Here is a 26574-nt window from a genome sequence, read left to right as displayed (position 1 = left end):
AATATTCAAAACAATTAATTTTAAAGTTTTGAATAATAGAAAAAACTTCTGTAAAAGCATAGGGTTGTAGCTAATGATAATAATGCCTTATTTTTATAAACCAAGGTTTTTTTTTAGTTTATAAAGTATTTTATTTGTATTTATTATTTGTATTCACATTATTTATCTAGAATTTACTGTGTATATGACAATCACAGATCTCTCACAGAGAGATCTCTCAGAAGCCATTTGGTTTAGCCTTATATAATAGGTAACTCTCCAATTTGTTTCTTTTTATTTCTGTAAAGAACATTTTGTAGTTTTAGTTATATAAATTTTGTGGTGTCGGCAATCAATAGATGTTTATTAAATGTCTACCAGATGCCAAGCATTGTACTAAGCACTTCATAGGGTAAACTCATAGATATTATATAATTTTTAGATATGTTTATAGTAATTTCCTTATTCCTTCTTTATTTTCATTTCTAAGAATAATATGAATGCTGGTAATTTGGGGATATTTATTTCCACATGTGAGGCAAGATTGCTGATTTAGAATCACAGGACCTGGGTTTCAGTTCCAGCCCTATCATTCTACCTATATGAATTTGGACAAATCATTTAATCTTTTAGGACCTCAGTTTCCTCATTTGTAAAATTGTGGATTAGATTAGATAATTGGATTGAATTAGATTATCATTATGGGCTTTCCAGATTTAAATCTGATTTTTTCTTGTACCTTGATCTTTATTACTGCTCTCCAATGACATTCTGAGTCTATTGCTTGCTTTTCACAAGTCCAAGGAAAGATCACTAGTTCTACCCTTAGAGGATCTGGGTTCCTCTAATGCATATTACTTATGTGACCTTAACTTTCTTGTCCTTCAGTTATCTCATCTGGGAAGTGAAAGGGATGTGGAGAGGAGATTTCTAAGATCCTAGGGCTGTCATCCTATGTTACTTTTGGTGCTTGTTCACTGCTCTCACCCATATTGCTTAACAATTGAAATTAAAAACTACTGCTCACACAAAAAGTAAAGAACCTTTTATAAGTGAATTGTGTTTATTGTAATAGAGAGAAAATTCTTTTCTCTCATCCTGAAATATTTTAATGATATGATTTGTATATCAAGTAGCATGCTAGTTACCATCTTATTTATAGTCATTAAAAGAGGATATTGTAATTATCAATTTTAGTTTTAAAAAATCTGTCAATTTTTAAATATATATTTTTAATGTAGCTGAATATCTTTTTTTTTAAAGATCTGAATAGTTCTTTAATTGGATATCTATAACTTAGAAAATATAGCATGAAATCCTAGAAGATGAAATCTTCCTCATTTGAAAGTCTCTTCTCTTCGAGTTAGTTTTGAGCCCAGGCCATTTTCATATGTAATAACTCTCTTAGTTTATGTATTAATGAACCAACTCAATGGGCTGGTTCTAAATATCACTAACTAATTTTATTTATCTAACTAATTATCACATCTACTTGATTTTTCCTGTGTGAAGAATTATAATAATTAGCTTTTGTTTATTTAGGGGAAGTTTTTTCCTCCTCTTTCAGTAGTTCAGTAGCCAGATCTTGATTATTCAGAATAATAAGCAAGAGACTTGGGATATCCTGCAGAATATATTCTTCTTTTGAGGAGTGTTATACTAGATGTCATCAGTCCTTACTTCTAGTTCCAGCTTATAAGGGCCTCATTGTCAATAAAGACATGTCAATGTAGGAGTTATACTAATGTGGGAGAATTGTCATTTTATATTACAATCTTTCACTTTAAGTAATAATTAATTCTTGAAGGAAAACATTTTAAAATGAGTTTAATGCCTACACCTAATGTTATCAAATGACATTTCAGATAAAAACAAAGTCTTATTTTCAGTTGGATTTTGTTGTGAATTTATGATGTGTATTATAAGTAATTTGTTTAGTGATGATGGTATTGTTTGCTCTCTATAAATTGGGAACAACATTTATAATATGTTACTAAAGTATCTCTTAATTTTTTTTCTTTAGTGATTTTTTTGAGTAAATAACTTTTGGAATTATTTCATTACTCAACTTAAAATTTGAGTTTTGTCTTAAAATTAAATAGAACTATTAAAAATATAATATCCTTTGCCCAACAATATTTCTAAAAATAAGTTCAAGTTGTAGATAAGCACCTCATTTATATTTCACCTACATTTGGGCTTTGGTACTTAAATTAGATTTATGGATATTTGTTTTATTTATTTGTTATTTACAGTTAACATTTCTTTCTCTTTAATAAACTTAATGATTTTTTCCCATTTATCTCTAATTGCCAATAGTAGGAAATATTTGTACTAAAACTATGAAATGTAAATATAAATTGTTTTTGTATTACGACTGATTAACAGTTAAGTGATTGTCAATTTCAGTGTACATTATTTCATAATAACTTGAGATTAGTTGTATATACTATATACCAGAATCAAGCTAGAATCATAGATTGATTACATGTAGAATGATTACTATTTTGAACTGGGGAATTACCTTGATAGCTTCTGATTTTTAAAATAATATATTATTGGTATATCTTAGTGTTCATATATTTAATAATAATTCTTTTTATAGATATTCCTGACAATATTTCTGTTACAAGGCATGCAGTTTTAAAATAAATATTTTCTTATGAATTTTAGGTTTGACTGATGTGTGTTGAAAATGGAAGCTTATTTTTATTTAAGACTGTTATCAAAAACAGGGGGAAATAAAAGAATGAGGAGTAGTGCAACGTTCCAATGGTTGTCATCGATTATTTTTTTATATTTAGTGAACCAAGCACATGGACAGAGTAGAGGTAAGTATGAATTAGGAAACTTATTAAAATCTAATTCTATTCTGTTTATTCAGAAATAACCTGTATTGTTATTGAGCATTTTAGTTATCAATTATCTAATGATTCAATTAAGCAAAAATTTAAAAAGTTATTTTTAAGTTTTCTCTATCTTCATCTCTCCCTCATCCCCATCTGCCCTACATTTTAAAAAATAATCTATAATTTAAGATCATTTACTAAAGTTATATTTTAGTACATTATGACAATGAATTCTTAACATTTATAGCAGTAGAAAGGAGCACATGTTCTGACAGGTCCCACAAATTGAAAGGTTTTTGAGTATGGTCCCAGTGAAGAAGATATATAGCTAATTCTTCACTGTCACATAGCCAAACAAGTGATTAATTTTTCCATCATAGGCACTCTGCTCTGAGAGACTATTAAGTTAGAGGAGTACTTGTCTTCATCAGTGAAGGAAATAAGCCACATTGCAAAATCATAGATCCTTGAAATGTGAAGAACATTTAATTTGAATATCTCTAGTATAGATGTTTTGATCCCTATATTTATAAATAGCATTTTAATTTCACAGCTCCCATATTAATTTCATAATATTTTGATAGTTTATTAAATGTTATCTTAAAGACAAGTGATTACGTAATCTATCATTAATTTCTTTTTTTGTATATTGATCTATAATTTGGTCTCACAATGAAAATCCACTTAATCCCCATGTAGAAAAGAAATCAAATCTTTGGTCATGGGAATATCTATATTTATCCAGAGAGCATTAAAAAAGGAAACATTTTATACTGCTATTAATATTTGGGGGGTAATTGATGTTCTCATGTAGTATCCGACTATAGTGTATTTTATTACCATTTTTACATCTTGAATCCTCAAAATTGTGATTTACTATTAGTAGCAGTTAATTACCTATAGATAATTACAACACATTTGTTGTTTTCCATTTATTTTTCTGGCAAAGCATTTTGTAAATTTAAAGAAAATGCAGTTCTACTTTCTAACTTAAGGTATTTAACATTCTAGGTATTGCATCTAACTCCCATTATCCTTGCTCCCATTATAATAAGTGCTGATAGAAGTCCTTTTCCTTAAGATACACCATTGGCTCACTTGACCTTTTACAAACTTTCAGCTTTTTAGCTATTTCCTATTCCTTACTTAGAAAGCAAGTAGAGGAGATGGAATAATAAAACAAAGCAGAAGGCACTCTTCATCATGCAAATATTTTAGCAAGCATGTGTGTGACACATATTCCTTTCATATACTATAACTGAAATATATATGCTACCCTTTTATTGCTGTACATTGAAATAATAATTGTGTCTTATTACTTTTATTCACCAGAAGTTCCTCATGATTTAAATTGTATAACCCATAATTTAAAGATATGGGACTGTTCCTGGGAAGCCTTGCCTACAATAAACCATGGTACTACTTATGAAATTTGTGTTATAAACAGGTATGTTTCTAATTTTCTTAAAACTTAGATGAAAGTTTTAGGAAACTTGAAAATTTTTTAATTTTGTGAAAAAAAAGTAGAAAATATTTACTTGTTTTACTGTGTAACATAATTGAATGAATACCTTTTCCACTGATGTTTAAATACATTTTGGTGAAGTTTTTCTTTTTGGTTCATTTCTAAAGAAGATAAGCTCTTTTCTGTCAATGAATTTTGGTGCAAATATCTCCCCTAGAATTATGTTCCTCTTCTTTAGATAGTAACTTTTTTTTTTTTTTTTTTTTGTTTGTTTTTAAAGAAGATACCTTTATTATTATTATTATTATTATTATTATTATTATTATTTCCTTTTTTACTGAGAGAGATTAATTTTGGACTCCAGGCTTGTTAACTAGACACTTTGTTTTCTAAAACTTTTTCCATTTGTGCCTAGCAAAGAGTGCCAAATTCAACCAAATCCTCTTAATTAGATTTTTATTATGCGGTATTGTGCCCCCTAGAGTCACACACAGGAACAAACTTTACTTTCTCAGTTCATATTTTCTATTCCCAAATTAGGATTCATCAAATTGTCAGGTTATTTTTAAGGTCTCAAATGGTTGCTCTCTGAAGCTGATTTCTTTCAAATTTCCATTTGTTACTGATGATTTTGTGTAAAATTTGGTTCTCAAGTTCTATTTGAAGAAGTAAAGCTATTATAGAGTAAAAAGAAATTAAGATAGCTTCCAGAATAATTTAATGGGGGATTAAGCAGTGATATTTACCTTTTTACTTCTGTATAGTTAAAACTTAAAATGTGAATTATTTAGAAAAAAATTAAACTTGAACTATAGAATTTAAAGTTATATCCATTTTACAAATAAGAAAGTGTTATATAGTAAATAGGATTTAAAGTTATATCCATTTTACAAATAAGAAAGTGTTATATAGTAAATATGTAGCTGGGCTCAGCTGAGATTGAAATCCTTCAAGTCCAGATTCAATGCTAGAATAATTGTGTTTAATAATAACTTGAGATGAATTTGGAAATAATTATCAAAGTCCTTTAAAAATTGGCACCTAAAGAAGTGCATTTATGTAATCTGGAAAATTCATTTCTTTGGAACACTTCGTTCTCAGAAATGGCAGCTAATAGAAGTCAACCAATATCTCGAAATCTGACACCAATACAGGAAAATTAGAGGGAATTCCTAGTTAATGTTTGGGAATTGGTAGAAAATAATTCATAGCTACCTCAATTTCTGCTATGAGGAAGGAAGGTGCTGCTATCCTCAGGATGATATAATAATGTTTATAATGATATTTATTTAACATTTTCTGGCTTATGAAGAGCATAGTTTTTCAGAGTAACTATAAAGTAAATTTAAGTATAAAACCTTCCAATTTACAGATGGAGCAACTAAGGTTAAGAAGGTATCATGTTAATTGTGGCCTTATAATTATTAATGAATGAATTTAAAAGTCTTAAGTGTTTGCCAAATTCCATACTAAGCCCTGAAAATATGAATACAAAAATTAGCTTTCCTGTCCTCAAGAAGTATAGATTCCCTTGGGGTTAAACCAAGGCATAATTGAGCTTAAGAAGCCATTAGGATCGTGAGTGGAGTCATTGAGGTCTTGCAGTATCAGTATTTATTTGATGATGCTTCCAGCTTGTTAGTTTGCGAGGTTGGAAAGGGAAAGATCTACACATCAGCACAACAGAAAACAAGTTGACCAGGGTGGAATGTTAAACATGGCTCTGAGGTCATGTGGTACATAGTTACTTTTTAAGACTCCTGGGGTACTCCAGGTTACAGCCTCCCTTTCTATCCTTAAACATAATTATTCTCTTTCATGCATTCTTTGGCTTAGCTAAATTTGCTGATTTGCTGTTCTTCACCCTTGGAGTGCCATCTTTGCTCTCCAAATCTTATTTTGTATGTATGTAATCCTTTATATAGAGTTTGTCTTCCATAATAAGACATAAGTTTCATGAGCACAGGAAATGTTTTGTTGCTGTCTTTCTAAATCCCTAAGCACTTAGCATAGTACCTAACATGTAGTTGACACTTAATAGATATTTGTTGATTGATTTATGTAATTGATATGTTTGAATATTGTTTTTTCTTCCTTTAATAATCTAAGTCTACTTAGTATAATATACAGCTTTTTTTTTCCCCCTGAGGCAATTGGGGTTAAGTCCAGGGTCACACAGGTAGAAGATGTTAAGTGTCTGAGGTGAGATTTGAATTCAGGGTTCTCCTGAGTTCAGGGCTGGTGCTCTATCCACTGTGCCATCAGCTTAAAATTCTTAAAGTTGTTACCATATGGAGTTGTAGCCCTTTAACTATAGAGTTAAACATTGTAAGAGTTTATTGATTCTAGCATAGCTTATTTCATCAACAAAACTCAAATCTAATGTCTTCATTCTCCAAGTCATTCTGAATTGGAGTTCAGTGGACTTCTGGGTATCTGTTTTCAGTCTGCTGGATAATGTTTTGGGGTCCAGACTTGTGGTGAATGCTAATTAGCATGATTATGGAGATAAAATCTGTTAATGGATTCATTTATCCATATGTTAAAAAGTTAAAATACTAGAAAAATGACATGTCCTTTATTATGAGAAATTATAGAAAAAATATTAGTATGCATGAATACAGTTAATTTTGTATTAAAACCATCCACAAAACAAAATTCCTTCCTTTCAGTTCTTATGTATAAATGTTCCATACAATGCTATATTTAAGTTAGGCCCTTTACATTGAGTAAATTATATTCATTTAATGAACATTAAATCACTGCAGTAGATCTTAAATAAAACCAACTACATATCTCTGTAATGTAAGTTCTTCTTTGATATCAAAAGCTTGGCTCTATTCTTTTTCTTTGTTGAAGAATTGACATTATGACTAATAATTAAGGGACTTAAAATAATAATACTAGAAATATTAGGCCTAGAACTCCCAAGTTCATTGTTTCTTTGTATACAAAAAGTTCCTGAAAACATTTTTAATGTTATTCATTCTCTCTGAAGATTTTGTTGTTGATTCTTTTCTTTTCAAATGATCTTTTTTTATATTGCAGTTCTCATCCCTGTATTCGGACAGAAAAAACACATTTTAAGATTCCAGCTCTTTCCTTTGCTGATCATGAGATAAAAATAAATTCGATTGATGTTTCTGGGAATTCTGTTACTAAATTTATCCTAAATGAAAGAAATGTTTGTAAGTATTCCTTCTAAAGAAAAATTCACCTTAAAACCTAGGTGATATTTTTAGTGGGATATTCATATCTTTTGCTTTTCTAGATGATAGAAAAAGGCCATTTAAGGTACTACAGTAGCATTTGAATCATCTAGAAGCTCATTCTCATAATCCAAACTATTCTTCAAAATATCTTAGAATCACTAAGACATCAATGAGGCAGAGTTAAAATAGATGTTAAAAAAAATCTGAGCTCTAAATTTCATGCATTTTGTTTCTAGTAGAGCTTAGAAGTAATTCATTTTTATTTAAGACACAGTTGTAATAAAGTTGATTTATTTGGTGTTCCATCCCACAGCAGATTGAAATTTCAAGTTTCAAGTCAGTAGGGATAGTATGGTATGATGGTAGAGTACACTATAATAGCTCGAAGTAGCAACTCATTAGCTATTTCATCATCAATTTTATTTTATTATCATGCCTCTAGAGACAAGATTGGTCATTTCATTGCTTTGTTTTGATGTCTTGATGTTACTGTTTGCTGTATATGTTCTCTTAGTTCTGCTTTGTGCAGTTCTGTTTGGTTTAGTTTGTATTTCTCTGAATTCTTAATATTAATTGCTTTTTTAAAAGAAAATTTTGCTTTTTTTGGTTTTTATTTAATAATTCCAAACATGACAGACATTGACAACTGTGGGCATCTGTGTATGAAAGAAATCAGAGTATTGCATATGATTCCATGAATTTCTCTGTATATAGCTTTAAAAAAAAAGATTATGTTTTAAATTTAGCAGGTTAGTGCCAGAGTGCTTCCACTTATCTGTGTTATCTTTAGACCTCTTTCTGTTTTCTTCTGTGATTTTCAAAAATTTTCACTTGTCTGTTTAATATTGAATTTTTTTATGTATCACAGCAGCAAGGAATAAATATTTGGTAATAGATATTATTTCCCCTAAATCTTCTTTTCTCTAGACTAAACATTCCCAATTTAGGAAAACAGTTTCATGTGGATCATCTCACTGGTCTTGCTATATTTTCCTCTAATTTATCAATATACCTTTGGAATTTTGAATTTATGAAATATTTCAAATGAATTTTATGATTCAATGAGCAGAAAATTGGATTTAGAAGACTTTTTCAAATCTCACCTTTGCCACTTTGGACTCATTCTCATCTATAAAATAAGGGAACTAGATAGCCTTTCCAAATCTGTGATCCTGTGAATGCCCTTGATATAGTAATGCAATCATGAGATATGATTTGATGAGCAGCATATGTTTGCTTTACCTTCTTATAGAATAATGCATAGTAATTGCCATTTGATTTCTAAACTAGTATGTGTCTGAGGTGATCTTTGAACTCAGGCCTTTCTGACTCCAAGCCTAGAACTCTGTCCATTGTGCCACCTAACTAACTGTTCCCTGTGTCCATTACACAAAAAAAGGTGAAGAATCCCTGATGTAGATAAATGAGCACCTGGTTTAAACTGGATTTGTTTTAACACTCCAGCAGAACTTTGATCAAATTCCCACTTCACCTGAAAGTTACAACATGGTTCAGTATAATGAACCTGAGCTCTTATTACCTGTGTGACTTTGGGCAAGTCATGTTCCCTTTCTAGGCTTCAAATTCCAAATTCAGTTTTCAAAATGAAGGGATTGGATCCAGTGTCCTTGGGGTCCCTTTTAGCTCTAAACTTAAGATCCTAAAGAAGCATAAAGATGGCATGCAGTTGTAGAAACTGTTGAATTTTAAAAATTGGTACTGAGGAAGCTCCCAATACATTTCATTTTTGTGGTAAAATATCCATTCATTTGTATAGGTCAGTCACTAGTACTTCTGATATTCTTCATCCATTGAATTTTTTTTTTTATCATTCAAGGCCAAACCATCTTCTTTTTTTGATTATTCCTTCCTTTCTCAAAGCTAAGTAACTCTTCATTTACCTTTAAGATTCTTTTAACATTTAACCAGGTCTCTCTTTTGACTTTTCATATTTTACATAATCTCATAGTTAACTTGAATACATAGCATGCCTTTTATATATTTTCAAATATTAAAGAAATTCTTGGTTGAAAAAAGATATTTGATAAATAAAGATATTTACATTGTCTACCTATCAGATTGGGTAAGATGACAGGAAAAAATGATAAATGTTGGAGGGGATGTGAGAAAATTGCCAGACTAATGCATTGTTCTTAGAATTGTGAAATGATCCCACCATTCTGGAGAGCAATTTGTGATTACGCATACCCTTTGATCCAGCAGTATCACTACTGAGTCTATATCCCCCAAAAAAATAAAAGAGGGAAAAGAACCTACACATGCAAAAATGTTTGTTGCAGCTCTTTTTGAGATGGCAAAGGAATGGAAAATGAGTGAATGGATGCCCATCAATTAGGCAGTGACTAAATAGTATTAAAGTATTGGAATTAAAGTAATTAATATTAAATTATTAAGTATTAAAGTAATGGAATATCATTGCAAATACAATATTATTAAAAAATGATAGACTGATTTTAGAAAAGCTTGGAAATATTTACATTAACTGATGCTGAATGAAGCAAGCAAGTTTTAGGAAAACTTTGTATACACAGCCACAACAAGATGATGTGATAATCAACTATGGTTCTTCTCAGTAATTCATTGATCCAAAGTAATTCCAATAATCTTTGGATGGAAAATGCATGTAGAGAGAGAACTTGGGAGATCGAATATGGATCTAAGTATATTACTTTCTTTTTTTTTCCAAATTCTATTTTTTTATTATTATAGATTTTTATTTACAAGATATATGCATGGTTAATTTTTCAGCATTGACAGTTGCAAAACCTTTTGTTCCAACTTTTCCCCTCCTTCCTCCGACCCCTTCCCCCAGATTGCAGGTTGAGCAATACATGTTAAATATGTTAAAGTATAAGTTAAATACAATATATGTATACATGTCCATACAGTTATTTTGCTATACAAAAAGAATCAGACTTTGAAATAGTGTACAATTAGCCTGTGAAGGAAACCAAAAATGCAGGCGGACAAAAATAGAGGGATTGGGAATTCTATGTAGTGGTTCATAGTCATCTCCCAGAGTTCTTTCACTGGGTGTAGCTGGTTCAATTCATTACTGCTCTGTTGGAACTGATTTGGATTATCTCATTGTTGAAGAGGGCCGTGTCCATCAGAATTGATCATCATATAGATTGTTGTTGAAGTATATAATGATCTCCTGGTCCTGCTCATTTAACTCATCATCAGTTCATGTAAGTCTCTCCAGGCCTTTCTGAAATCATCCTGCTGATCATTTCTTACAGAACAATAATATTCCATAACATTCATATACCACAATTTATTTAGCAATTCTCCAATTGATGGGCATCCACTCAGTTTCCAGTTTCTGGCCACTACAAAGAGGGTTGCCGCAAACATTCTTGCACATACAGGTCCCTTTCCCTTCTTTAAAATCTCTTTGGGATATAAGCCCAGTAGTAACACTGCTGGATTAAAGGATATGCACAGTTTAATACTTTTTGAGCATAATTCCAAATCTTTCTCCAGAATGGCTGGATGTATTCCACAATTCACAATACAACAATGTATCAGCGTCCCAGTTTTTCCACATCCTCTCCTCAGTATGATCTTTTCCTGTCATTCTAGCCAATCTGACAGGTGTGAAGTGGTATCTCAGAGTTGTCTTAATTTGCATTTCTCTGATTAATAATGTAAGTATATTACTTTCACCTTGTTTCTTTCTTCTGTTTTTTTCTCATGGTATTCACCTTTTGCTCTAACTTTTCCCAACATGACTTATATGGAAATATGTAAAAAAATTAATGTACGTGTATAACCTAAAAGAATAAAATTAATTACATTAGATAAGTATATTGAAAGCAAAGTCAGATACATAGAAGCTTTCTTTCTTTGTTTCAGTTAGGTTGGACATCTTATATATTCACACACATCTTCACTGAAACATAAACCTGCAGAGTTTGCAACAGGTAGAAAACCAAAGGTTATTTTGTAAGAAGCTAGAAGACTCAATAAATAAATTAGTTGACTAGCCTTAGAATTTTTTAAAAGCCTACTTTAATATATAAAGAGTGGAATATCAATAATTTTTTTTTATTCTAAAAGCTGGCATCTCCTTTGAACTATATTGTGGAAGAGATAATCAGAATTATTCAAATATCTTCCTAATTTCCCTACCATCATTCTTTTCTCTTCTCCAAATTCTCTTTCATTTTAATGTCAAAACAACATTTCTGAAGTGATCTTATCATTACTATTTCCTACTTAGGAATATATTTTGACGCACTATTGAGTAACCTTAAATTCAAAATCTTGGAGTAATGTAGTGGAAAGAGTGATGTAGTGAATGAAAACTATTAGGACTTAAACAATGGGCTGAAATGTTCTGTCCTTGCCACTAACTAGCTGTGTGACCCATGGCATATCATTTAACTTTGATACAAATTTCTTCTTCTGTAGAAAGAGGAAAGTAAGCTATACAATTTCCATTTAGCTTTGATTTTTTTATCCTACTTATACAACTTTTAAATGTTTCTTCATAGTAATTCTTCTCAAGTTGGAGTAACTTTATAACTATTCTCACATTTGTCAAACTTATTCTCTCACTTTCAAATGAAAGTCTGACTTCCTAATCTTCCAATTTACTACAGACTCCAGACCCCATGTAATTCTTCTATCTAGTCAAGTTTCGTTCAGCAATTGTTCTTCTCTAATCTTGTGGAATTACTCCCATTCTTCATGATCTTTCTAAGATCTTTTGTAGTTGGCTGAGTAGTCTTGTCTATCAGTTTTAAAAGTAAACAAGAATGTAATTCGGTAGTTAGGAACATTCTTTTCTATCTCCCTATTTATCTTGAGTATCAACTCCCTGATCATCCATTTTGTTCTGTGATTTCAAATTAAAACACCATTCTCCTTGGCAAAAAGAATAGAAACAAGCTAAGAGCTAAGTAGTTCTACTTTTTCTCCCTTTTAATATCCTCTTCTTCCCTCCATACAATGATCCGAATCCTTTGAGTCTTTTTTTTCCCTCAGTACAGCTAAGAATTAAAATTTAAAAAAATCTAAAATCTGTTTTGAAGTTTAATTGCTTTTATGAAACTTACTGATTTACCCTTTTGCAAAACTCCTGTTAAATTTAGAAACTAATAATCACTTAGTATTTAATTTTTCTCATTGTTTCATGTGTGCTTCATAATCTTAACTAGATTCTAGATGTCTTATGCTCATAGATCTTCTTTTATATTTCAGGAACTGAAATATAGTTCAGTGCTAGGAACATGGTAGACATTCTATAAGTACTTGATTAAGAGATTGATTTGAATAGTTTGCCTAAAGATTTCTTATATTTTGATATATTCCATATCTAATGAAAATTAGGTCATAAGAATAGTAAAAAGTTTTTAAATATTTGAACAAAATATTTTAAAGACCCTCAATTTTATAAGATGTTTTTACAAATAAGTTTTTTTCATTTGCTAAAAAGGCCTCTGCTTAAATGTAATAAAACCTAGTTTCATTGCTATCCTGAAAAATAATAGAATTATGCGTAGGAAATTAGAGTTAAAAATTGCCTTGTAGATCATTTATTCCAGTTTCTTTTAAAATATTCTTCAAATAATTTGCTAGTAAGAAACTGATATTGTCCCTAGTTAATTTGAATTAATGATGTTTTATTGTATTTACTTGGAATATGTGAAATCTTTCTGACAATTGAGTTTTCATATTTTTAAATATTTCTTCTTCCATTTTCTTCAGTAAGAATTTGTGACTTATTGTGACCTTTCCCTAAGATATTCAGCAGATTTAAACATAGAATCATGGAATTTTGAGAACTGGTAGCAGATATATACATTAAGACAGGCTCGCTTCCTCAAAAATACATTCTCTCATGTTACTTAAGCAAATGAAATAATTCATAAAACAAAGTGTTTTGTAAATTATAAATTACTATATAAATTCTACCAATTAAACTTAACAATACTATATAAATTCTACCAATTAGACTTAACAATACTATATAAATTCTACCAACTAGACTTAACAATATTCTTCTAAAAAACATACCTCTAGAAATGTGTTAAGACCTTATCTAAAATTCATATATTAACTTGAATCAGTTTCAGCAAATTGTTTGTCTCTTAAGGTAATTGAAACATATACTGTGGCAGCTGATTTGATAGTTGAGTCAGTACCTGAGAATTTCATATGAATATATAGAAAAAATGTATTTTTTTAAGCATAAGGCATTTTGAAAGAGTAGGGTAGATACATCTAGTGATTTTACACTAGGACTTATAAAAGTATCATGGATAAGATTAGATTACAGTATCAAGGCCTGTAAAAAGGTATGTCTATACCTCTAGACAGTGAATAGGGAAAATAAGAGACCAATAGACTATTTTGAAATTTTGTATGTCACCAAACAGAGATAGCTTTCTTCTTCTAGGACAATGTGGTTCTATGACTTCTAATAATCAGAACCTAAAATAATAGTATTATTAATAAGCTCACCTGGTCTCATCCAACATTAGGATATTGTTTTTATGGAAAATGCACAGAATTTCACACAATTTGCTAATGAATTTCTGAAATGTAACTAGTTTATAATTGGGGAGTACTTTTGACCATATATGTGTGTAATTATTTTTAAAATATGTAGTTTCATGGATGTGTGTCTAAGTGTGTCTGTCTTTCAACTTAGCATTATGGTAAAAAGTCTGAAAAAGAGTTGCTTGAGTCAGGAAAACCTGGGTTCAAATTTTATTTATGTATCATTAACTTCTCGGTACCTCTAACATAAATGAAATCATAAGTACAGTCACGTTTTAAAACCATACCCAAACATAATACATTTAGGAGGGTGTATGTCTGTGTGTGTGTAGAAAATGCACATACATATGTACATATATAATTTTGGCAATATTTTTCAATTTAAATTTTAGGTCTTTTACATTTTTGTGATCAGAAGAATAAGTATATTTTAACTGTAAAGTTAATGGTTTTAATAAGTTAGTAATTTATTATGTTTTTGTTTTCAAAAGCTTTAGTTCCAGCTACATTACAGGATTTTAATTTGACAGCTGATTTTTCAACGTCTACATTGTACCTGAAGTGGAATGACAATGGCTCTGTTTTTCCCCATCACTCAAGTGTCATCTGGGAAATTATTGTTCAATATAAAGAAAATATGGAAGTTGCCACAGTAGTAAGTTTCCTGCCTTCTTAAAAATATTAATTTCTTCTTTCTAAGTAATATGAGAAGTTAGATTTTCATAACATTGAGGTTCTTTTGGCATTGTTATGCTGCTGAAATTTTAGATTTGGGGAATAGACTTGGTAACTTATCAAGATAATACATATTCTTTGACCTTAAATAGCTTAACCCTTCTTGAGCTAAGTTTAATAATGTTTCAAATGAAGGGAGTCCCTTCTGGTTCTAAATTGGTGATTAAGGAAAAAAATCTTGTCCTGTTATATCATGGCTTACTGTACAATTTTTATACCTTTTTGGAATGATTTCCCCATGATTCATTTTCAGGTGGCTTCTTTCCATTTTGTTTTATTTCAGTAGTAATGAAAAACTGTAAAGTTGTATATCAAGTAGTATAGTTTTCTTTAGTCTCTTGCTCCTTCTTTAATAGTGTTATTTATATTAATAGCTTTACAGAATATTAATGGATTGCATATTTAATAATTGAACTCAAAGATGGCTAATAGAAGAATTAATATGTTACAATCATTTTATCCATTCTCACCATATCATTTCCTATTTGGGGAGCTATGCCATATTATCTATAGTATATGTGTGTGTGTGTGTGTGTGTGTGTGTGTGTATGTACATACATCTCCTTCATTCATTCTATCAATATTTGGAAATATTCTTTATTCCATTTGGGGATGTTATTAAGTAACTGTACTGACAGGATCAAAAAAGAATGAATGAAACATTATAGTATGATGGAGGAGATAATGCTGCGATGGAAAATTAAATGTGAATGTCTAATAAAAGAAACATAAAATGCTATGTTCAGAGAACAAAGATAGTAGTTCACATGGCAGAATTAAAGAGTGTCTCCTGGAAGGGACAACATTTGATTTGGTTCTTGAAGGCTTGTTACATATCTTTTATTCTATGCATGTATACACACATATTTATATGTAGTATAAAATAAGAATTCTGTATCATAAACATGTGCTCGCATGCAAGCAATAAATTCATTTATTCAATCATAGAAACAAAGGGCAAGCCAATCAAATATTTATTAATTTCTTACTATATGTCAGGCATGATAGTACACACAGGGAGCATAAATACAAAGAATAGAATAATCTTTACTATTAGGGGAGAAATATATGCATAGGTTTAGAATAAACATAATAGGAGGAATACAAAGTAGCTAAATACAAGATAATTTTAGAGGGAAGAGAGTAGGTGGAGGAGGAAAAAATTCATGTTTAAAGGAATAGAAAAGATAAGTTTTGAGGTTGTGAAGGACTTAAAAACTAAGAGCTGGGGATAAAAATAGAAAGAATGAAATTATATTAAGAGAGTCTATTGGTTTATAGGAGTCTACAATGATATATGATCATATAGATCATATACCATCATATACAGAATAAATAAAAATAAAAATGGGATAGGGATGATGGGTCCTAGGAATAGAGAGAGATAAAGCTGAGGAAAGACTTGGACTATGTACAGTGTAGCAATTGAGCTACATTTTAAAGGAAGAAGGAAATTTACTAAGGAAGGTTATATGCTAGGCTTGAGGGACCAAAATGAAATGAATTTTTGATTGTGAGAAACAAGAAGGAAGTCATTTTGCTAGGTCATCAAGTATGGGAGGAGAAATAGTGTCCGGTCAGGTAAGAAAGATACATGTGGCCAGATTGTAAAAGATTTTAAATGCTAAACAAAGGACATATATAGAGGAGTGGTTTGTGTGTGTGTGTGTGTGTGTGTATAAAATTTTACATCATTTGATCTCCAGTACATCCAGTTGAAAATGTCCAGTAGGCAATTGGTGATGTGGGATTGGAGTTGAGAGAGGCTGGGGCTAGATATTGGGATATCCAGAATAGAACTGAGTCTTCTGTATTAAGAAGATATGTAAGCTCACGGAATTGTTGAGGTCACCAAGAGAGAAAGTATAAGAAAGAAAAAAGAGTAGAGGGCTTAGAACAGAACACTGGGGAATACCAAGGGGCATCTTGTGGATAATGAACCAGCAGAGGAGACTGAGAAAACATGATAAATTAAATAGGAGACAAACCAAGAGAGATTATTTGTCGTAAAAACTCAGAGAAAAATATCTATAAGAAGAGAGAGGTCATCAGTTTTAGATACAACAAATAGGTCACAAAGAAGGAAAACATTAAAAACAAAATCAGTTTTGACAATTAAGAGCTTATTGGTAATTTGGAGAGAGAGTGGTTTCTGTGAGAGGCCAGACTGCCCAAGATTTAGAAGTGAATGAGAAAAAAAAGTGAAGGCCATTAATTTTGATGGCTTTTCTAGAAGAAAAAGAGGAAAGAGATACAGGCTGAGAACTTGAAGAGTTAGTAGAATCTACCAAAAATTTAAGGGTGGGATAGACCTGAGCATGTTTGAAGGCAGTAGTAGGTAAAGAATCGGTAGATAGAAAGAGATTCTGAAGATTAGAGAGACAATGGGGATGATAATGTGGGCAATCTTAGAGTAGGAAAGGTATAGGATTAACAGAACATGTAAAGAGATTGTCCCCTTTTAAGGGGGGAAAAGCAGGTGATGATGTCAAGGTGTTTGTGGCCAATCTTCAACTAGTCAATTTTCTCTGAGAAATCCTTCACTGAGAACTTTTAAGGGATCCATATGCATCAAAGATTGGCCACAACCCTGGTGGTCTTTAAAAAGCTAAAATTACCACCAAGTAGCATTCAAAGAAGGGAGCAGCTTTGTTGAATGCCACTGTCCTTGGATTTGGCACACTCAGTTTTATCAAATTTATCAATTGTACTTCCTAATGAGTGCATCAGATAAATGCCTGGACTGCAGTTGCTAACATTACTTCCTGAGGCAGATGCTTCAAGTGAAAGTCATAACTTTTATGTAAGGGAAAGATTCTCATTCAGATGCATCTGATAAGTTTCTTCATCTTTTAGTTGAGGAAATTTTAGCTCTGATAGTTGAGTCAGTACCTGAGAATTTCATATGAATATATAGAAAAAATGTATTTTTTTAAGCATAAGGAAGGGGATACCAGAGCCTTTATAATCCAAAGCATATATGTAGGAGAAATCCTTTTTATTATACCCTCAATAAATAATGGTCTACCTTATACTGAAAACCCCATTGAGAGGGATTTATTTGCAAAAGTAGTTCCTTCCTTTATTAGGAAGTGCTGATTGTTAAAATATTTTTTCCTCAAACCAAGTCTAAATATATTCTTCTATAATTTCTATTTTTTTATTTATTTACCTGGCAAGATTTATTAAGCACCTGTCATGTTTGTGTTCTTATGTGAAACATTGTGCTAGGTATTGGATATACCACAAAGCAAAGCAGTCTATATTCTATTGCTTCTAATTCTAACATTCCCTGACAGGAATAGGTCTGAAATATGCCTTAGGCCTATGGTATTCAAAGCTTATCAAACTTTAAAATCAATAATCATTGATTTGGTTTCCTGCAGCTGAGAACTATCTCTTGACATATCTTTTTGTCATGAATAAGCTCTAGGAACACTCTGTTGCTTAGTGAAACAAAGTAGATCACAATGGTGATCATTTATTTTCTTCATACAAAAAAACTGCTTAAAATACAAAAGACTCAATACAAAAGACTGCTGACAGAGACTTAAATCTGCCTTGAAACAAAAGTAACAAAAATTAATAATCCTTAACTCCTCTTTTATTCCCTAAAGAAATTGGTTTTTTAAAACATTAAAATATGAAACATGTGTAGGACTGTCGAACAGCTATTCATTTCACATTTACCTTGACTCTCAACTGTCTTGAACAATATCTTAGTGTCTACAATATAGGCTCATCTTCCTGTCAATGGTCACTTTTAAGAATCATTATGGGAGCTGCAGAAAACACTACTTGCTTCTGGTTAGCAGTGACTGAAGAACTTGGGAACATTTCAGCCTCCAAAGCTAGAAACATTCATCTCAGAATCTCTATTCAATTAATTTGGCACAAGGAAAGAAACAGTAGAAGGGAAAGCTAATACTTTGAGATCCAATCTTGGACTTACCTAGGTTCCCACATAAGGCCAGGAGCCATTGCTTCCAGGGGAAGGAAGGCAAGAGGAAGAAACTCCTTGCCACCCCCAAGAGAAGTTTCTTTTCTTTCTTTTTTTTTTTTAAATAAGTTTTTATTGATAGAACCCATGCCAGGGTAATTTTTACAGCATTATCCCTTGCACTCACTTCTGTTCCGATTTTTCCCCTCCCTCCCTCCACCCCCTCCCCCAGATGGCAAGCAGTCCTTCACATGTTGAATAAGTTACAGTATATCCTAGATATAATATATGTGTGCAGAACTGAACAGTTTTCTTGTTGCACAGGGAGAATTGGATTCAGAAGGTATAAATAATCCGGGAAGAAAAACAAAAATGCAAGCAGTTTATATTCATTTCCCAGTGTTCTTTCTTTGGGTGTAGCTGCTTCTGTCCATCCTTGATCAATTGAAACTGAATTATCTCTCTTTATCGAAGAGATCCACTTCCATCAGAATACATCCTCACACAGTATCATTGTTGAGGTATATAATGATCTCCTGGTTCTGCTCATTTCACTTAGCATCAGTTTATGTAAATCTCGCCAGTCCTCTCTGTATTCATCCTGCTGGTCATTCCTTACAGAACAATAATATTCCATAATGTTCATATACCATAATTTACTCAACCATTCTCCAATTGATGGACATCCATTCATTTTCCAGTTTCTAGCCACTACAAACAGGACTGCCACAAACATTTTGGCACATACAGGTCCCTTTCCCTTCTTTAGTATCTCTTTGGGGTATATACCCAGTAGAAACATTTCTGGATCAAAGGATATGCACAGTTTGAAAACTTTTTGAGCATAGTTCCAAATTGTTCTCCAGAATGGCTGGATGTGTTCACAATTCCACTAACAATGTATCAGTGTCCCTGTTTTCCCACATCCCCTCCAACATTCCACATTATCTTTCCCTGTCACTCTAGCTAATCTGACAGGTGTCTAGTGGTATCTCAGAGCCAAGAGAAGTTTCAAGGGAGAGTTGTCAGAATCCTAAGCCACATGTTCAGAATACATGGGAAGAAGAGAGGAAAAGAGGAAATTGTCTTTTTTTTTGAATACCGTATGAGCAGCTATTCCTGGTTCAGTGTCCAACAAGGACATCCCATTTTAGTACTGAGTATTTGTGAACCTAAAACAAGATAGGACAGCTCAGTCTCATGGAATGGACTGTATCCCTATGACTCCTCCCCACCTCCCAGCTATACATTTATTGTCCTCAGCAAATCAACTGGGGTGCATATGACATGTTTATTCATAATTTCAGTTATGGGAAATTCTTTCTGGGCAAATAGAGGCTCCCGTGGTCCACTGCATTTCTTAGACAATCTCTAAAGTAGATTCTTTATTAAAAGTTGTCAAACACTCTCAAATATGAAGATAAATTAAGGAGAACGTAATTTGTTGTTTATCTTAAATTATAAACTTGTCTATTGTAACAAGGGCTTGTCTCAATCCAAACAAAATTTAAAGTGGAAAATAAATGTACTATAATTATAATATAGAGAAAAGGAAAAAGAAGATGCTTCTGAAGAAGAAACTTTTAATTTCAGATGAGCTATTAGTACAAATAACTATCTCTTTTTTCTTTATTGAGAACAAGGGGCTTAAGATTTTGATAGTTCTCCATTGAAACTTCCTTTCTTCCCCTAGATAGCAATGGTTCCTGGCCCCTACAAGGATGCTTAGGTGAACCTAAGACTGGATATCAAAACCTTACTTCCCCTTTCTGCTTTGTGTTTCTTTTCTTGAGTCCAGATATTTGAAGAGGAATACTGAGATGGGGGTTTCTAGCACTCGACAGGCAAGAATTCTAGATTCTTCATTCATGATAACTATTATGGGACTTTCCCAACAGAGTTAAGGAAATTGGGGTAGACTAAAAGTCACCCTCTCACTCTCAGGTGAGAAATCAAACTCTCTCTGAAATATCCCAGTTTCTCTGATGTATCACCTATCAATGAATTGGACAATATAGATTCTTAAGGTCTGACAAAGTATTTAAAATGCCTCTAGGTATTTCTGCAACACAGAAAACTTGCCATATTGAGGTTCAGCTAGTGTTAGAATAGCAAGTCTAGCACCAAAATAAAACAAACTCTGATCAGAATTGATTGAAATCAGCCTTTCAGATCCCAGACAAAGTTCTTTAGTGTAATAGAAATGTATGAGCCCAGATCTGTGTCACTTAAGTGTAGAATGCCCTCAATCTCCTTGGGCCAATGGTACTATTGTTAATCTTTCCTCTTCCAGACTTAGCAAATAAATATTTGTTGAATTGAATCCATTGCTTTCTTTGATCTTCAAGTGTTGTGAGCTGATTCATATTCTTCCTGTAAAAGAGAAAATATCTTTTTTGTCTATCTAGACCAGTAGTGTTCAAACATTTTAAGCCATTGAATTCTTCAACTATGTGTTTAATTATCCCAGAATTTCAGGCCCTTCAAACTGGGATAGAGTTTAGAGGTAATGAGGCAGGTATAATTTCAATATGTTCATACTTACTGAAAATTTACGATTTCCATATAGTAAAAGATCACTAAACTTAACCTAACAAGTGTTAGATAATTACACAACATAAGAAAAGCTTTCTTTTTCTAATTTTTTCTCTTCTTTTTTTTAGGCAACACTTAATACAACTCTGATTGGTAAGGATTCAGTTCATCATTGGAATTGGACCTCAGATATCCCTTTGGAATGTACTCCACATTATGTGAAAATTAGATATTACATTGATGAACTTCATTTTTTTGGTCAAAAAAAGTGGAGTGAATGGAGTTCACTTAGAAATATTTCAGGTAATCCATGTATTCTATTTAGAATAATTAACAGAGCCCAGTTATCATATGATTTGAGGGAATCAACACAAAATTTAGTGTTTTGAAATGCTCAAGTTTTACAAATAATCTATCTTCATTGATAGTTTAATTCCCATAATGAAACATTTCATTTATCATTTCTTTTTATGCATATCAAAAAAAATTGGTCTGAAAGTTAAGATATTTTATAATTTTTAATATTTTCAATGTTAAATACATAAGTAATTTTCAAAAAAGAATAAAATTAATATATTGACTTTTGACATGACATTTCACATTTCTAGTTTTACATCTATATTAATACTTTTCTGTCACACAAGACACTTGAGAATTTTTCAACTACTTTGTTTGTATGTTTCTTTTCCACCTAGGACCTCCTGTAAAAGAAAATTATGAGATTTTTCCTCAAGACAAAGTGGTACCAGTGGGTTCAAATGTGACATTTTGTTGTATAGTTGAGGAACCTGTCTTAAATGCGCAATTTGGAAAAGAAAGCTGTTCTCTTATCCGCCTTGATCATAAAAGCATTGCAATCAAGATCAACAATATTACTGTTTCTCCAAGTAGTGGAACAAATGTGGTTTTTACAACAAAGTCAAATATGTATGGAACAGTTGTATTTGCAGGATGTAAGTTATATAAAGCTAAAGCAATCATTTCAATTAATCTCATTTCTTTAGTTTGTTAAAGTGTTAGTGCTATTTAGACAAGTTCTATGATTCTTTTCTGAAGTAACATAGTTTATTAATATTGTGCTTAAAGTAAATATAAGTAGATTCTTTTCTGTTTCCTGTTTTTCCTTGTTTCTTACTATTAGTAAAAATATAAAAATTTCAGAATATTTACTTATTTTCCTCCTAATGTAAATCAGAATAATTTGTGATCTTTCTTTAGTAAGAATTGTAGCATTTAATTGTTACAACTTTAAATTGAATAACAACATGTTATTCATATTTATGTTATGAACTTATGTTATTACCTTGTTCATCTGATGCCCTCAGGAAATGAACTGTTTCACATAAAGTGGTTTTTTTCCATGTAAATCTAAAAAAAAGTGGCACTATACCTGACAGTGTCTCATTTGTGTCTTTGCCTTTTTCAAAAAGGAATAATGAAAGTATGTGATGACTGATAGTGACAGAAGAATTAAAATCGGACTGAAAGATCCTGGAATCTTTTAGCTCTTCTATTTAACTGTATGACCACCTCTTTAGTTCTTGGTTTCCTTATATAGAAAATGATAGAATTGGACTATATGAATTCTAAGGTCTGTTCTAGTTCAACATTGATGGATGATCCTTTGCTGTCCTCTGCAAGTTTACAATTAAAAAATAGCAATGATGCAGGTGATACATTTGAACAATAAAAATAAAAAGTGAAAATAATAAACTAAAAATTGAAAAGAAAATGAAGTAATTTAACATTCTTAATGATTTCATAGTCAGGCATTGAAGTCTTCACTAATTTCTTCTAGGTTGTCTTTAAAAATATGTTCTGCCTACTTTATCAGTGCCTTTCAAACAGTTTCCTTCCCCATGTTGTATTCTGAGAAACCAGATAAAGTTTATTATAATATGGTATTTAAAGCAAATATAAGTAGATTTAAAGTAAGGGTTTGGAAAATATTTATAAGAAACGAGTATTAACTTACTATATGAATTTTATATTATTTATTTTAACTGCAAAAGACCTTTGCTTACTTCTTGATTTTTGTGTTCTGAATAGTTATGGTTGCCAGATAAATGTTCTGGATAAACAAGAATCCTACAGGATAGGTTTTCTTCCTGGAAAAAAATGAATAAGAATTATGTTTTTTCTTCTAAAGAAAGGGCAGAATACAAACCCTAAACAATAGAACATACCTGTTCATATTTGTTATTTCCAGCGCATGTTCTTTATTTTATATGTTAGCTATGAGAAAATAGATGCATTTATCAATTACTCTGCATGATTTATTTCATTTAGTCAATTTTTAAAAATGCTAAACTGGGCGGTGGTGAATTATATATTTATCTTCTCTTATAAAGCAGTGATGGTGTCTAGTTTCATACTGACCAGTTATAGTAATTATGATCACCATTGTGATTATGATATCACTAATTTTGCACATTATTGTACTCGTTGGATACTTCATAGAGGCTGGTCTTGGAGAACTGAATTCAAATCCTGCTTTAGTGTTTTTTTTTTTTGGTTATCATAAATTAAAACTAGTGCTGGACAATCCACGTAAAGTGCTGGGCCTGCAGTCAGGAAGACCTAGGTTCAGAAGTGGCCTCAGATACTTAGTAGCTGTGTGACCGTAAGCAAGTCATTTAACCCTGTTTGCCTAGCTTACTGGTAAAATGAGATAAAGAAGGAAATGCCTAACCACTCCAATATCTTTACCAAGAAAGCCTCAGATGAAATCATCAAGATTATAGAGTGAAACAGTTGAAGAACAAAAATTAACACTTTCATATTTTAAAATAATTTTTAGTATAATAAACTTTGGAAAAAGTCAAGTCAAATCAATAAACCCTATCAGATGCCAGGCACTTTGATAAGAACTGAAAATACAAGAAAGACATTTCTTCTCCTCAAAGAACTTATATTTTTAATGGAGGAAGACATATAAAGAAACTGAAAAAATATTGCAAGCAATAAGTATAATTCTTGAGTTCTTCAAATGTAATTTTATGTTTGACTAATATTGAAATGAGAATTGCATTTTCCATTTTTGGAAGTTGAACAAAAATTAGTCTCTAAATAAAACATTTAAGATTTTTTTTCCAAGACAAGAACACCTATAGATTCTTCTATTTATTAGATCCACCTGATATCCCTAGAAAGCTGAACTGTGAAACACGAGATTTGAAAGAAATTATATGTAGTTGGAATGCAGGAAGACCAACTGGATTTTTTGGGCCTCGTGAGACAAATTATATCCTCTATGAAAGGTAAGATTTATCAAAAGGTTTAAAACTGTTAATATTAAGAATAATCCAATTGTTTATTTCCCTTATTCAAACCATTTCAGATTTCAAAATTTAAAAGTTCTAAGATACAGTCAGGCATCACGTGAACTTTTTTCCCCTCTCCCTCATTGGAAAAAAGATAAATTGCAACAAATATGCACAGTAAAGCAAAATAAATCATTTCAAAAGCTGTACATACATCCAAAAATATATATCCACATGTGTGTATGTATGTATCATTATGTACCCTAAGTACCTTCATTTTTCTGAAGTGGATAACGTGTTTCATTATTGGTCCTTTAGCATCATAGATAGTCATTATATTGTTCACAATTTTTAGAGCATTCAAAGTTGTTTTTGCAGTGCTGTTAGTGTATAAATTGTTCTCTTGGCTCTACTTCATTCTTCCTAAGGTTTTAGAATTGTTCATTTTTATATATTGATGTTATATCATAGAGTCATTTTTCTGGTTCTGCTTACTTCTCTCTGTATTTGTTCTTTTCAGTTTCCTCATGGATTTTTGAAATCCTGTTTTCTCATGTCTGTACCTGGGCATTTGTGTCCTGTGTTCCCTCAGCCATTTCTCAGTTGGTGGACACTTCCCTTGTTTGAGAGCAACATCTCTTTAGATATTGGATTGAGAACAAGGGGCTAACACATAACAGCCTCATAATGTCTCTTTAATTTTTTTTATTATTATAGCTTTTTATTTACAAGATATATGCATGGGTAGTTGTTCAGCATTGACCCTTGCAAAACCTTCTGTTCCAACTTTTCTCCTCCATCCTCCCACCCTCTTCCCCAGATGGCAGGTAGACCAATACATGTTAAATATGTTCAAGTATATGTTAAATACAATATATGTATACATATCCATACAATTATTTTGCTGCACAAGAAAAAAAATGGACTTAGAAATAAGGTAAAATTAACCCAAGAAGGAAATCAAAAATGCAAGCGGACAAAAACAGAGGGATTGGAAATGCTATGTTGTGATTCACACTCATTTCCCAGAGTTGTATCACTGAGTGTAGCTGGTTCTCTTCATTATTGAACAAATGGAACTGATTTGGTTCATCTCATTGTTGAAGAAAGCCACGTCTATCAGAATTGATCATCATATAGTATTGTTGTTGAAGTATATAATGATCTCCTGGTCCTGCTCATTTCACTCAGCATCGATTCATGTAAGTCTCTCCAGGCCTTTCTGAAATCATCCTGCTGGTCATTTCTTACAGAACAATAATATTCCATAACATTCATATACCACAATTTATTCAGCCATTCTCCAATTGATGAGCATCCACTCAGTTTCCACTTTCTAGCCACTACAAAACAGGCTGCCACAAACAGTTTTGCACATACAGGTCCCTTTCCCTGCTTTAGGAACTCTTTGGGATATAAGCCCAGTAATAACACTGAATGGCCGGCCTCATGATCTTATGATTGCTTACAGACATTGAAAAGATCCAAAGAATTGGAGTTCAAATCCTGGCTCTGGTCTTGGACAATTTTTTTTACTTCAGTTTCCTGATCAGTGTGATGTCAAAGTTGGACCAAACCTCCTAGGGTTCTTTGAGTTCTTTCTCTGATCTGAATTGGGTGATTTTTATTTTACATAGGTGTGTCCGTATGTGCATTGTGTGTGCACATGTCTACTTGTGTATGCATACAGATACATTGGTACTCTTGTAATTACTGAGGTCATTCAGTGAGCATTAATTAAGCACCTACTATGTGCCACAAACTGAACTTTGCTCTAGAAATACAAAGAAGACAAAAGACAGTCATTGTCCTTGAACTTACAGTCCTATAAGGGAGACAACAAGCAAACATGTACAGAAGGAGTAGGAAAAGCTTCCTCTAGAAGGGTGGATTTTAGTTGGAACATTGAGGAAGTTAGAGAAGCCAGGAGATAGCTCCTAGGAGGCCTCCTAGGCATGGGTAACAGCCAGAAAAGTTGTCTAGGCAGAGATAAGAGAGTAAGCGTCTTTTTATTTGAGGGTGAGGAGGCCAGTGTCATTAATCAAAGAATATATGATGGAGTATA

General features: G+C 31.8%; 1 protein-coding gene across 1 annotated transcript in view; it reads left to right on the top strand.

Moving 5' to 3' along the window:
- LIFR (LIF receptor subunit alpha) overlaps positions 1-26574 on the top strand; it is an 84786-nt gene that overhangs the window by 23621 nt on the left and 34591 nt on the right. The window contains exons 2-8 of the mRNA XM_051990170.1: positions 2653-2810; positions 4161-4275; positions 7342-7481; positions 14528-14691; positions 21375-21549; positions 21942-22199; positions 24377-24506. Coding sequence (XP_051846130.1) covers positions 2675-2810; positions 4161-4275; positions 7342-7481; positions 14528-14691; positions 21375-21549; positions 21942-22199; positions 24377-24506 — 1118 coding nt within the window. The 5' untranslated portion in view covers positions 2653-2674. The remainder of the gene's footprint in view (positions 1-2652; positions 2811-4160; positions 4276-7341; positions 7482-14527; positions 14692-21374; positions 21550-21941; positions 22200-24376; positions 24507-26574) is intronic.

Source organism: Antechinus flavipes, chromosome 1, assembly GCF_016432865.1.
Source record: "Antechinus flavipes isolate AdamAnt ecotype Samford, QLD, Australia chromosome 1, AdamAnt_v2, whole genome shotgun sequence".
NCBI classification, from domain to species: Eukaryota; Metazoa; Chordata; class Mammalia; order Dasyuromorphia; family Dasyuridae; genus Antechinus; species Antechinus flavipes.
This window is presented reverse-complemented; position numbering and strand designations above follow the sequence as displayed.